This window comes from Suricata suricatta, chromosome 8 (assembly GCF_006229205.1).
Source record: "Suricata suricatta isolate VVHF042 chromosome 8, meerkat_22Aug2017_6uvM2_HiC, whole genome shotgun sequence".
NCBI lineage: Eukaryota > Metazoa > Chordata > Mammalia > Carnivora > Herpestidae > Suricata > Suricata suricatta.
This window is the reverse complement of record NC_043707.1, coordinates 100094691-100107241: the sequence shown is the minus strand read 5'-3', so window position 1 is coordinate 100107241 and position 12551 is coordinate 100094691. Positions and strand designations below refer to the sequence as shown.

Here is a 12551-nt window from a genome sequence, read left to right as displayed (position 1 = left end):
GGCGGCCGCCGCCGGCGCGCGCGCCCCCTCCCGCGGCCGCCTCCGCCCCACGCTCCTCCCGCCGCCGTTGCCTGTCCCTCCTCCCTCTTGTCCTTGGTCCACTCCTCCCTCAGCTGGCTCGCGGCGACCCCGCCGAGGGCCCTCTTGCGAGCTGGGAGCCGCAGACGCTGGGATGAGCCGGGCGAGGCTCCTGCCCCAGAGGCAGCAGACAGGCCAGGGAAAGCAGCACTGGCTGCCTGGAGGAGGTGTCAGGCTGATAGGAGGCTGAGAGATGAGTAAGAGTAAACCTGCGCTGGATGACAGATTATGTTCCCTGGTGCACAGGCCTGTACAGTGTGCACATGGGACAGAGGTGGTGGCAGTGGTAAGAGTCCCCATACCAAGACATGTGAGATCAGGGAGAAGCTGGGGTAGCTGGACTGGACTTATGCAGGCCTCAGACATTCCCTCCCAGATATGACAGCTGTGTGTAGCTGGTTAGTGTGCCTCCGTGCATGTTACATGTTCATGTGACTGTGGCTGAGGATGTGAGGCAGGTGGATCTGGCCTGGCACATAGACTTTATGCATTCATCCTTTTGGCATTCTCCATGGTGCCAGGCTAAGGGGCAATCAGGGGGACCTGTCGGGACAACACCAAAGTCTTTGCTTTGATGGAAATGGGAGGGGACTGTGGGGCCCCACAAAAGGAATGTGTTATCCCTGCCCATGGGGGACACACACCCAGGGCCTCTGTCCACCCTCTGTATGGAGGAGAAGTCTGTTCTCCAGAAGGTCCCAGCCCCATTTCACTTATGTCAGGGTGAGAGAACAGACCCAGGACTAGATTTTAGCTGTCTTTTGGTAAGTGAGGTCAATCCCGCACAACCTTCTTTGGATAATAAGGTTTGAGGGCATTGGTCACTAAGAGAGACAGACTGGCAGGTGTCTAGGCGGAGTGGAAATCCACCCTTCCATCTCCTCCTGCCCCTTCACCTCCATGGCAGAGGGCAGGAGAGAGAGCTTCAGGAGCTGTTAGTCCCAGGCCTGGAGGCCACTGTCTCATCAGCAGCCCTGTTACTGACCCGTATTGCTTCCCACAAAGGGCAGCCCCTTGGCAATGGCTGTGACCACCTCATAGGAGACATGAACCCAGCAAGTGCTCTTGCCATTACCCCTTTTATCCTTTGTTCAGTCATTTAACAAGTATATCTCAGCCCTGCTCTGTGCCAACCTTTTCCTGGGCCTAGGGTTGCCAAGGTGAATCAGACATAGAACCAGTCCTGGTGAAAGCCCTGACCAGTGGGGAGACAGAGGGTCAACACACAAATAATGAAATGCATGCACATTTTCAACAAAAATTTATGGAGCATCTACTCTGTGCCCAGCATTATCTGAGGCCCAAGGATACAGTGTAGAAGTAGAGGAGGTCTCTCTTTGTTCTCCTGCAGCTTCCATCTTCCTTGGGAGAGAAAAACACAAAAGCAAGAAAACAATAAAGATAATTTCAGATCATCATAACTACTATGAAAATAAAATAAAACAGGGTGATGTGAGAGTGATGGGAGATAACAGGTAATCCGGGAAGGCATCTCTGAAGAGGTGACATTTCCCTGAATGACAAGGAGGAGGCTGCTGAAGAGTGAATGCTTGTGTCCTTCCAAAATTCATATGTTCAAACTTCATCCCCAGGAGCACTGGGTGGCTCAGTTGATTGGGCATCCGGCTTTGGCTCAGGTCATGATCTCACGGTTTGTGGGTTTGAGCCCCGCGTTGGGCTCTGCTGACAGCTCAGAACCTGGAGCCTGTCTTTGATTCTGTGTCTCCCTCTCTCTCTCTCTGATCTTTCTCTGCTCACGCTGTCTCTCTCTCTCTGTCTCTGTGTGTGTCTCTCTCTCTCTCAAAAATAAATAAAACATTAAAAATTAAAAAAAGAAAAAAAAAAGAAACTTCATCCCCAATGCCAGGGTATTTGGAGGTGGGTCCTTTGAGAGGCAATTAGAACATGAATAAAATTAGTGCCCTTGTAAGAGAAGCTTCAGAGAGATCTCTGGCCCCTTCTGCCATGTGAAGATACTGTGAGAAGATGGTCATCTGTGAACTAGGGAGTGGGCTGGTGTCTTGATCTTTCAGTCCTTGATCTTGGACATTCAGCCTCCAGAACTGTGAGACTTGAATTTCTGTTGTTTATAAACCCCCCAGTCTATGGTATTTTGTTAGGGCAGCCCAAATGGACTAAATGCCCAGTTACATGAAGATCAGGTAGAAGGCATTCCTGGCAGAAGGAACAGCACAGCAGGGGGCCTTGAGGTGGGCTGGAACCTGTTGGTGGGGAGAAGGTGGGTGCGTCAGGTGAGGTCAGAGGGAGTCAGGAAGGCTCTGATCACATGAGGGCTCTGTAGGTCACAGCAAGGAGTGTGGGTTTTATTCCAAGCACGGTGATGCCTGCTGTGACAACAGGATGCCTGGGACTATGGAGTCCAGGACGGACGCCCTCCTGCAGCCTCGACTGACCTCTCCAAATCAGCTGCTCCTCCTCCACTCTGTGGTCTTAAGAAAGTTAGTCCCCGGGGGTGCCTGGGTGGCTCAGTCAGTTAAGCATCCGACTTCGGCTCAGGTCATGATCTCATGGGTTTGAGCCCCACATCGGGCTCTGTGCTGACAGCTCAGAGCCAGGAGCCTGCTTCGGACTCTGTATCTCCCTCTCTCTCTGACCCTCTCCTGCTCTCACTGTCTCTCTCTGTCTCTCAAAAATAAATTTAAAAAACATAAAAAAATTTTTTTTTAAGAAAATCAGTCCCCATTGTTAAGCCTCAGTTTCTCACCTGAGAAATGAGAGAGATGGGGAATATCCAAGATAGATTCTAATTTTAAGATTTTTGTGTGGATTGGAGTCCAGAAGCAGCATGATAGAGAGGTTCCAGGCTCTGGGTTAGACTGCCTGGGTTTAAATCTGTTCCTTCCCTTCCTGGTTATGTGATCTTGGGCAACTCACTTAACCCCTTTGGCTCAGTGTCTTCCTCTAAAATGGGAATGATAACAGAACTCATCTCACAGGGTTGAGAGGATTATATTAGATGAGATTATGTATGCACAGCATGAAATATACAATTGATGCATAATAATCATTATTTGTGTTACTATTATTCAAACATAATTCCCTTTTCAAAAACCCCTAGTGACTTCCCAACACTCAAAGAATAAAGATCCAGCCCAGGCATCCACTGACCTCCCCTCAGAGAGAGGTTTTTGTTCATATGGTCTCACCTGGATCCAGTGGCCAAGATGGGCACTTCCTTATTTCTCAACAGCCCCACATCAGAGGCTCTCTAGGCTCCCCTCAGTCCGAAGCCAGCTTGGGCTACTTCCCGCTCTCCCGAATCAGCCTGTGACCTCCCTGATTCTGGGTCCCTGGCATGGGGCACATTTGACCAATATTTGTTTCTGCCTTGCTGAAGTTTTCTGCACCCCCAGGAGGTCTATTGTCTGACTCATCCTTATTTTCAGAGGTAAGTACAAGGCCTGCCACGTAGCCAGCATTAGATAAATGATGTTCAAATACTTGAAACGGTTAACAAGTAAACCATATCAAGTAATACTAGCTAATTCGTACGGTGCACTTGCTGGGGGGCAGACACCAATCGCTTTAAGTGCTTTAGCTCATTTAGTCCTTATAACATCCTCATGAGGCAGGTTGGACGTTTATCCCATTTTGCAGATGAGCACACTAAGGAATGGGGAGGTCCCACAGCTAGTAGATGGCAGAGCTGACCTTTGAGCCCAGGAAAGAACTGGGAATTTTTCAGGGCCCATAAGTTGGTTAATTCCAGGGAGGGGCAGTTGGAGAAAGCTCAGCCCCTGACAGATACCAGACACCAAATGGACACTGGGGTACAGTTTTTGCTGCCTGCCTGACTTGTCCCCACCTGTCCCTTCTCTCCATCCTGGGCTGACTCAAGCATACAGGCCTTTTCCACTTTGGGAGATCCAAAGAAAATCCTCAAACCCAACCCCAAGTGCAGTGACTATGCCAGGATTAAGAAATGGGTGACATCCTACCTGCTGTCAGCGTGTCACTCTGCCCTCCCCACCAGCCTCCATACCCTGTCTGGGTCAGAACTGCCTGGGGCCCCGCAGCCCACCTGGTGCACACTCCTCTCCCTCACCTCGGCCCACAGGACTTGGGGCTTCAGGCTTTTGCCTGTCTGTGCCCTCTGAGTAGAACACTTTTGCACTGGCTGACTTCTATTTCATCCTTCGGGCCTCTGCTCAAATCCCTCCTCCTCTGGAAGCCTTCCAGCCTCATCCAGAAAGGTCACAGCCGGAGCCAGAAGGCCTTCTGCACACACCACCCCAGACTTCCTTGACTGGCCTTATGCTAGGGGAGGCACAGATGAGCAAGACTAAGTAAGTTCCTGCTTTTGAGGCTCTCTGGTCTGCAGGCAGACGGTGACAGTGCAGAGTAATAAGCCCTGGTGGAGCTACTCAGGCATGTCAGAATCCCACACCCAGGGACCCACCACTATGTCACCCACCCAGCCAGGGAAACAGACCAACGACCTGAGATAATCACAGCAGAGCTCTCCCACTGTCCATGACCTTCACTTTACAGAAGTCTAGCCCAAGTCTTTCCTGCTCTACTGTGAGCCAATTGCTAATTTCTCTTTGCCACTTTTCTCTGTATATCTTTCTCTTCCTTTCTCTGGTTAGACAGAATATCTTTGTTTTTGCCAAAAAAAAAAAAAAAGGCTACTCTCATTCATTACATGGACGTATATGGGTCCAAACTGCTAGGGTTTAAATCACTAGCTAACTGTGTGACCCAGGGCAAGTTATTTAAACTCTCTGTGCCCCAATGTCCTTATCTATAAAATGGGGATGAGATGAAAATGTTACCTAGTAGTGTTAATTATCTATGACTGCATAACAAAATACACCAAAACTTAGCAACTTAAAGCAACAATAAATACTTATTACATCTCACAGTGTCTGTGGGCCAGGAATCTGGGCGCTGCTTAGTTGGGTCACAATGTTAGCCAGGCTGCAATCTTCTGAAGGTTTAAGTGGGGCTGGAGGGTCTGGGTTGTCTCACTCACATGGTTGGCAAGTTCTTGTTAGCTTTTGGCAGGATGACTAAGTTTTTCACCACATGAATTTCTCCACCGGACTGCTTGAGTGCTCTTACAACATGGGGGCCAGCTTCTCCCATAGTCACCCATTCCAGAGAGAGACAGAGGAAGCAAGGAGGAAGTCACAGTGTCTTTTTATGATCTTCCTGTGGACATCGTACTGCATCATTTCTGCAATATCCTACTGATTACCCAGGTCAGCCCTCATCCACGTGAGAAGGGACCATACAGGAGCATATCAACGAGAAGACATAAATCACTGTGAGCCTCTCGAAGACTGGTTGCCACACTATCTCATAGAATTCATGAGGATCAACGAAATTAGTGTACATAAAGTGCTTAGAAGTGTTTTTAGTATGTAGCGCACCCTGTATAAGTGTTTGCTATTGTTTCTGTAAGAGTACAGAGTAAGCACTCCATAACGATTATCTGTCGTTACCATGAACATGGTTGCCATCAGCTGCAGGACCCCTTCATTACACAGACGAAGACACCAGGCAACTGAGAGGATGGAGGTGTTTGGCGGTTTCACAGCAGACCACAGGCAGGGCAGGACCATCCCAGCCTTGGTTTCTTGCCTCCTGGCCACGTACTCGCAGGGGAGCTGGAGTTACGTCTGCCTCCGTCACAGCCTTGCTGTAGGACGCGGGGCAGGCATCTTTCCTTCTCTGATCTTGGCGTCCCCATCCCTCACATGAGGGGTTGGACTAGGTCAGTATGTCCCATGACCGGTCCCTCTCACCCTGCCTGAATGACTCCCTCCCTCTCACTTACCTCTTCTCCTGCCAGCCTCGATTCTCCTTTAAACCCTTCTGGTTAATAAACGTGGCTTCATCCTAAGCAATAATCTCCATGAAGTCACAGGTTTGATATACTCATTATATTTTTCCAATATACATTCAGGGACTGCATGGCTATTCCAATAATTATATAATTATATAAATTATATAATTTATGATTCAAGTCAGGACTTTCTGAGAAAGAGGTTGTGGTGAATAATTATGCTGGGACAGCAGGTATAAATTTGGGAATACCGGATGTATGACCACCTGGATATGAAGCATTATCATGAAAACCTTTGAACCCAATAAGAACAGGAGAGTGTAACTAATACGTGGGCTTTGTCCTTAACCCATTCCCTTGCCTTCCCTACTATCTAGAATTTTGTATGAATCATTTCCTCCATAAAAAGACCAAAACCCAAAAACACTTGTATTACATGCCACATATGTATGAAAACCTAAACAATATGGTTTATTCGCTTGTGTTTGAGCCTTACAAGTGTCATCGTGTTGCATGGAGCCTTCTGTGACAAGCTTTTCCCACTGGGTGTTAGGTTTCTAAGATTCCTTCACACACTTGGCTGTGGCGAGATCTGATTCATTTCCATTACTGTGTGCGATTTCATTATCTGGAGATAGCACAATTTATTAACTCATTTTCCTGCTAAGGACATTAGCTTGGTTTCAAAGTTTTTGCCATTATAAGTGGTGCACCTGGAAACATCCTTGTACGGGTCTCCTGGTGCTTGTATGCATAAGTTCCTCCAGCGTTTACACCTACTAACGCAATCACCATTTCCAAAATGGTGGCACTTTTCACTGCACTAGGAGTAGAAGGATCTCCCCCGTTGCTTCACGTCGTCACCAATACTTGTCCTGGGCCACAAGCTGCTCTTCGGTAGGAAATCTCATTGTGGTATTAATTTGCATTTTCCTGATTACTATAACGTCGTGCATCTTCTTTTCAGGTTTATTTTTCATTCATATTTTCTGTTGTGAAATATTTTCTTTGTATTTTTTCTTTAAAAAAATTTTTTTAATGTTTATTTTTGAAAGAGAGAGAGAGCATGCACACAAGTGGGGGAGGGCAGAGAGAGAGAGGGAGACACAGAATTTGAAGCAGGCTCTAGGCTCTGAGCTGTTAGCACAGAGCCCAATGCAGGACTTGAACCCGCGTACAGTTTACAGTTCCTTTTGGATCCTCACTGCCCCCCTGTTCGTGACTTATTACTGCCTCTACTCTACAGATGGTGATACCGAGGCTCTGAAAAGCATGTCGCCTGCTCATGGTCACACAGCCAAGATATAGGACTAAGCTCAAGATCCCTGGCTCCCACTTGCCACAGCTGTCTGAGTATAGAATCCCAAAACACCAGAGCTGGGGGCCCTGAGAGAGGACATCTTGGATGTGGGGTTTTAGTTGTAGAATTCTTTCTTCAAGAAAAATCTGGGGGCACCGGAGCACCTAAGTGGCTCAGTTGGTTGAGCGTCTGACTTCAGCTCAGGTCATGATCTTGCGATTCTGGAGCCTGCTTCAGAATCTGTGTCTCCCTCTCTTTCTGCCCCTGCTTATGCTCTGTCTCTCTCCTTCTCTCCCTCAAAAATAAATAAACATTAAAAAGAAATCTGGGCACACTTGGCTGGCTTAGTCGGTAGAGCTTGATGTCAGAGTAGTGAGTTCGAGCCCCACATTGGGCATAGAGCCTACTTAAAAAAATAGAAATAAAAAAGTAAAAGTCTGTGTGAAACCCTGGACTCAAAGAACATATTAGTTATGCTAGCCGGGGTTCTACTAAGGTAGCAAATAAACCCTGAAATCTCAATGGGGTAACACAATAAAAGTTTATTTCTTGCTCACACAACTACAATGTGGGTCAGTGGCTCTCCTGAGCATCTCTTTTCCACGTGACGACTCAGGAATCAAGTCCCTTCATCTTACAGGGCCGCTGTATATACTGTGATTCACTGCACTGCCACGTGGGAGGCGAGGGAAAGAGCAGAGCATTCACTAGCAATTTGCAAGCTGGGCCTGGGAGCAGCGTACATTGCCTCTGTCAACACCCCTTTCGGAAAACCTCAGTTGTTGGCTTTTGTCACCTCAGCAAGTTAGGCAAGTAATGCAGTCTTCCCGTGCGCCCAGGAAGGAGTAAGTCTGGTGAGCCGGTGGTCACACTGCGTGCTCCTGTTGCAGGGCAAGGAGGAATCCAAGGGCCCTGTAGCGCCATTGCTCCACCCAAGCCGCCTTCCCAAATGGGGAACATAGTCTGAAAATCTCCACCTGTGTCCAGCAGCTGGAGAGGCTGCGGCTTAGAGATGGGCAGAATTGGTCCAGCCTCACTCAGGGAGTCCCAGAAGTTTCCTCCTGGTGGGGAGAGCCCAGAGTCCAGGCTTCGTCTAAACTTGATCTCTGCTCTGGCTGTTTCGCTGAATTAAAGGCAATCAGCCCCGTGTTGGGGTTTCCTAGCTTTAGCCTGTTTCTGCTGTCATCTCTTAAACCCTTGTGCCAGGTCCGGCAGTTGTGCCACAGCACCTGGGATGGCCTGAGACACTGAACTCCTTCAGCTCAGGGGTTTTAGGAGCCTGAGGTTCCAGAGGAACCTGCCAGGGACCTGCCTCCACCTGGCAACTGGGCCACAGCCTATTAGGAGCCAGAAGTGGGGCTGGGAGCAGGGGTAAGAGTAGCCACTGCTATTCCATTGATGTCTAAGGTGTGGAGGTCGGGCCCCCACCCTGGCAGGTCAAGGAGGTGGCTTCCCAGAGCCAGGAAGGCCAGGATGCTCCCTAGCAAAATCTACCCAGATCCAAAGAAAGACCCCAGCCTCCAGAGGTCTCCCTGCTTCTGCTGTTTCCCTGGATGGCAGGTGAGGGCTGAGGGGACCCAGTACCAGCCTGGAGACCCAGGGACCAGGAGCTCCCTCAGGAAAGATGGCCCATTTCTACATCAGGGGTGTCACTTTGGACAAGTCCCTTCACCTCTCTGAGCCTCCATTTCTATACCTTTAATGTGAGTAGGATGATTCTACCTGTCAGAGGTATCAAGAGGGCCCCTTGAGATGTCAGTGCTGTCAGGGTGAGGCCTTTGAGGTCCCTGGGGTGGAGTTCCCCCTGTTTGGCCCGGTGTTCAGCAAATGCTGGTAAGTGTTTGTTCTTACTATTTAAAGACAAGGCTGCTGAGGGTGCCTGGAGCAACAGCGGGGGCCTGGCCTGGGGGCGGCGGTTTGCTGGGCCTGAAGTGGTCTGAAAGCACAGTGGCAAGAAGAAAATGGGAGCCAGGAATCAGCCCAAGAGGACCCCTCCCTCCCAGGACCCTCCACCCAGGAGCCCAAAAGACACATCATTTATCTTCCCATCCAGGCTTGAGCTCCAGCCAGGGGTGGTGGCCTGGTTTCCCAGGCCCCCTACGTGGCCTCCAGCCTGTCTCCGAGGAGACTGTCCTCCCAGTCTCAGGCCAGAGCCGGCCAGCCCACCCCTGGGAATGACTTCCGTGTGTGTGCACGTCAGCACATCCGTGTGTGACCCCACCGGCGGGTGGTGGTACGTGTTTCTGCACGATGGTACACTGGCGTGTGCGTCTGTGAATGTAGAGGCTATTTCTGCAGGTGTGCAGCTCTGTGAGGGTGGCCGTGTCCCTGTGTGCGTGGACGTACGCTGTGAGCACGTACACGGGGGTGTGCATGAGGATGTGTACATTCATAGATGTCACCCTGTTGCTTACTTGAGTGTAAGCGTGTACATGGGTGCCTTGGTTAGGGGGTCACGGATGTGTGCATGTGCCTTTGGCAACTGGGGTTTAGGTGTCTGGGTACACCCTATGGGAGACAGCTGTGGTTTCTTTCTGGCTGCGTGTTGCTGTGTGTTGATTGTGTGCTTGTGTAAAACTCGTAGGTCCATAGACCAGAGTTTTGAGACAGACACACAATCATGATGGTGTGTGATGACCCCATGACAGAGGCCGTGAGGGCCATGGGATTTCAGAAGAAGGTGGACAAACTCTGCTAACAGGGAAGAGAAAGTCTATCCAGAGAGGGAGCCTTTAGCCAGAGAGAATAGTTCAAGCAGAGGCTCAAGGTTGGAAAGGATATGTTGAGCAATGTTGTAGAAGTGTCCTCGCCTAAGAGGATGTGGAGGGGCAGAGGAGAAGGCAAAGGGTGTGACATGGCTCCCACAGGGCCTTCTGTAGGGTCACCGGCTAGGTTCAGGGAACTGAGAAGAAGGGGAGGCCCCGGGATGGAAAACAGGAGGCAAAAGCCTCCTTCCCGAATCAGCTGGGCCAGCCCGGCCTCGGGTTTCTCGGGAGACAGATGGCATGTCTCCTGTCAACTCTCTGTCCTGGTGGTTGTGGCCTGTGTCCCCAGCCAGTGCCTGGGGTGGGGTAATGGCACTCAGAACAGTCTGGGACAGGAATCCCCGGGGCTTGTGTCCTCCCTGCTGAGAAGAGCCCGTATGGGTTTAGGGTCCAGCATGTGACATCATGCATGGCACTCTATGTTCATAGGGTAGTGGGGCGAAGGCACTAGGCCAGCAGGGTGGCAGCCTCCACATGCCAGCTGCAAACCCAGGAGGAGATGGAGGAAACCCAAGGACCCAAAGCCCGAACTGTGGCCCCAGCCCTCAGGCCTTCCCCTGATGTTCCCAGAGACCCTCTCCTGAACCTAGTCCCTCATTAGAACCCCTTCATGGCGTTGCCCCAGGAAGTCACATGTTTCCCATCTTGAGAATCTTCTCCTGTGACCTTGGGCAGGTTTCAGTGTCTCCTGGCTTTGGTAGGCTCATTTTTCACGCCATGAACTCATTGCTGGTAAAAGTGCCTGATTTGTGTGTTGATGACTAGCACTTATGGAGCAACTGCTGTGTGCCAAGCTCTTTCCCAGCACTTTACCTGTACTAAGTGAACCCTCCTGACAGCTCTGTAAGTGGTATACTCTTCCCTTTTGCCCCTCCTCCCCAAGGCAGAAGAGGCCCCACATCATAGGGCCACATGAGGGACAAATGAGATCATGGAAGAAGCTTACTTTGCACCAGGGACCTGGGAAGTGCTATATACATAGTTGTTGTTATTATGACTCCCAGAACCTCAAAATGTACAAAACCCCAGGACCCTCCCCCCTTGTGCTCCTCTAGGAACAGGGAGGATGCTGGGATTTCACACAGGGTGGCCATTGAGGGTCTTGCTGGGCCCAGCCCAGGACCTTTGTACCTCAGGAAAAACCCCTGTACCTGGGAATCAGGAGGTTGAATCCAGGTCATTCCAGCAGGGCTTCCTGGAAGAAGTGTCCTGATACTGACCTTGAAGAAAGGGTAGTTACCAAGCAGGTGTGAGAATCCCAGTAGGAGACATTCTTGATGGGGCCTGGGGATTAATTCTCCTGACCATTGGCTGCCAGGGGGCAGTTCTGACCCCAAGTCTGGGCCTTGAACCCAGACTACTGGCTCAGGTACCTCACCCCCAATAATGCCTTGACTCCCACCAGACCCCATTCTTCTAGATGAGGAACTTGGGCTGAGCCACACAGGGAACACGTGTCAGGCAGGAACACAGCCTAAGCCAAAGCCTGATGCCCAGACTCTGCATGGCCTATGGGGAAGTCAAGTGGACATGGTGGCTGTACTTTCCAAGGGGCAACCACACTAGCCCCCATCTAAGGTGGCCAAGGAGAGTGGTTTGTGGCCAAGTTGCCACAGCTCACTTTTAACTTATGAACTTAATTTGTCCTATGCAACACACTGACAGTTCAGAATTAGGCCGCTGTGGGGCCCCTTGCCTGGTTCCTTTGCCATAATTCTGTCTGTGCTTAGGCAAATCGGCCGTGGTGTTTCTTTGCTGCTGAGTTGTGCCTGAGGACACAGGGGATGGGCTGGTTCAGCTGCTATTTGCAGAAAGCCCCTGGGGCTTGGAAATCTGCCCTAGAATGTTTTCTTATTCCTGGGCTCAGACCAAGCTCACTGTCCCCATTTTATAGGTATGGAAGGCAAGGCCCAAGGTTACATGGTGAATCATAATGGCAGAGAACCCAGGGCTGCTGCGTGTCAGCTGGGACACTTTCCGTGGCCTTAGCCAGCTCAGGGTCTGTCAGCAAGGCCTCCAAGCCAAGAGGAGGATGTTCCCATCTTCTCACCCACAGAGAAGTGTGGGAGGGAGAGCAAACTGTGGGGCAAGTGCAGAGCCCGTGGGCCGGAGCCTGCTGGAAAACTGGACAATTGCTCAGAGATATGCATAATGGGGTCAAGAGAAAGCAGAGGGTCCTTGCCCTCCCCGAGTCCCTGGCAGGCATCCTATGCAGGCCAAAAACTCCCTCTCATTTCCTCAGGGAATTTCCTTATTATTGGAAATAAACACAAGTCTTACTTCTTAAAGGGATGTAAAAAAATCCCATATATGGAAAAAGCCTAGAAAGAAACCCTCAAATGTGGTCACCTCTCTGGAACATAGGACTGAGCTCTCCACAGAGGTTAAACAGACAAGGGCTGAATTACCCCTGGTAATTGGCACCAGGCCTGGAGTCTGAATCTGAACCCCAAGCCACAGTTTCATTCATTCGTCTGTTCATCCAACAGTCATTTAACATGTGCTAGTGGCAGCTCTGTGCCAGGCCCGGGGCGTAGCGCTGCGTAAAGAGGCACATGTCCTTGCCCGTATGGAGTTGACAGTCTGGCGTAGAAAA

At 50.3% G+C, this 12551-nt stretch overlaps 1 protein-coding gene across 1 annotated transcript in view; it reads right to left on the bottom strand.

Moving 5' to 3' along the window:
- The window catches only part of LRP8 (LDL receptor related protein 8), an 89448-nt gene extending 79883 nt beyond the window's left edge, over positions 1 to 9565 (bottom strand). The window contains exons 1-2 of the mRNA XM_029945827.1: positions 9428 to 9565; positions 72 to 236 (exon numbers count right to left, since the gene is read on the bottom strand). Coding sequence (XP_029801687.1) covers positions 72 to 236; positions 9428 to 9565 — 303 coding nt within the window. The remainder of the gene's footprint in view (positions 1 to 71; positions 237 to 9427) is intronic.
- Between the last annotated feature and the right edge of the window lie 2986 nt (positions 9566 to 12551).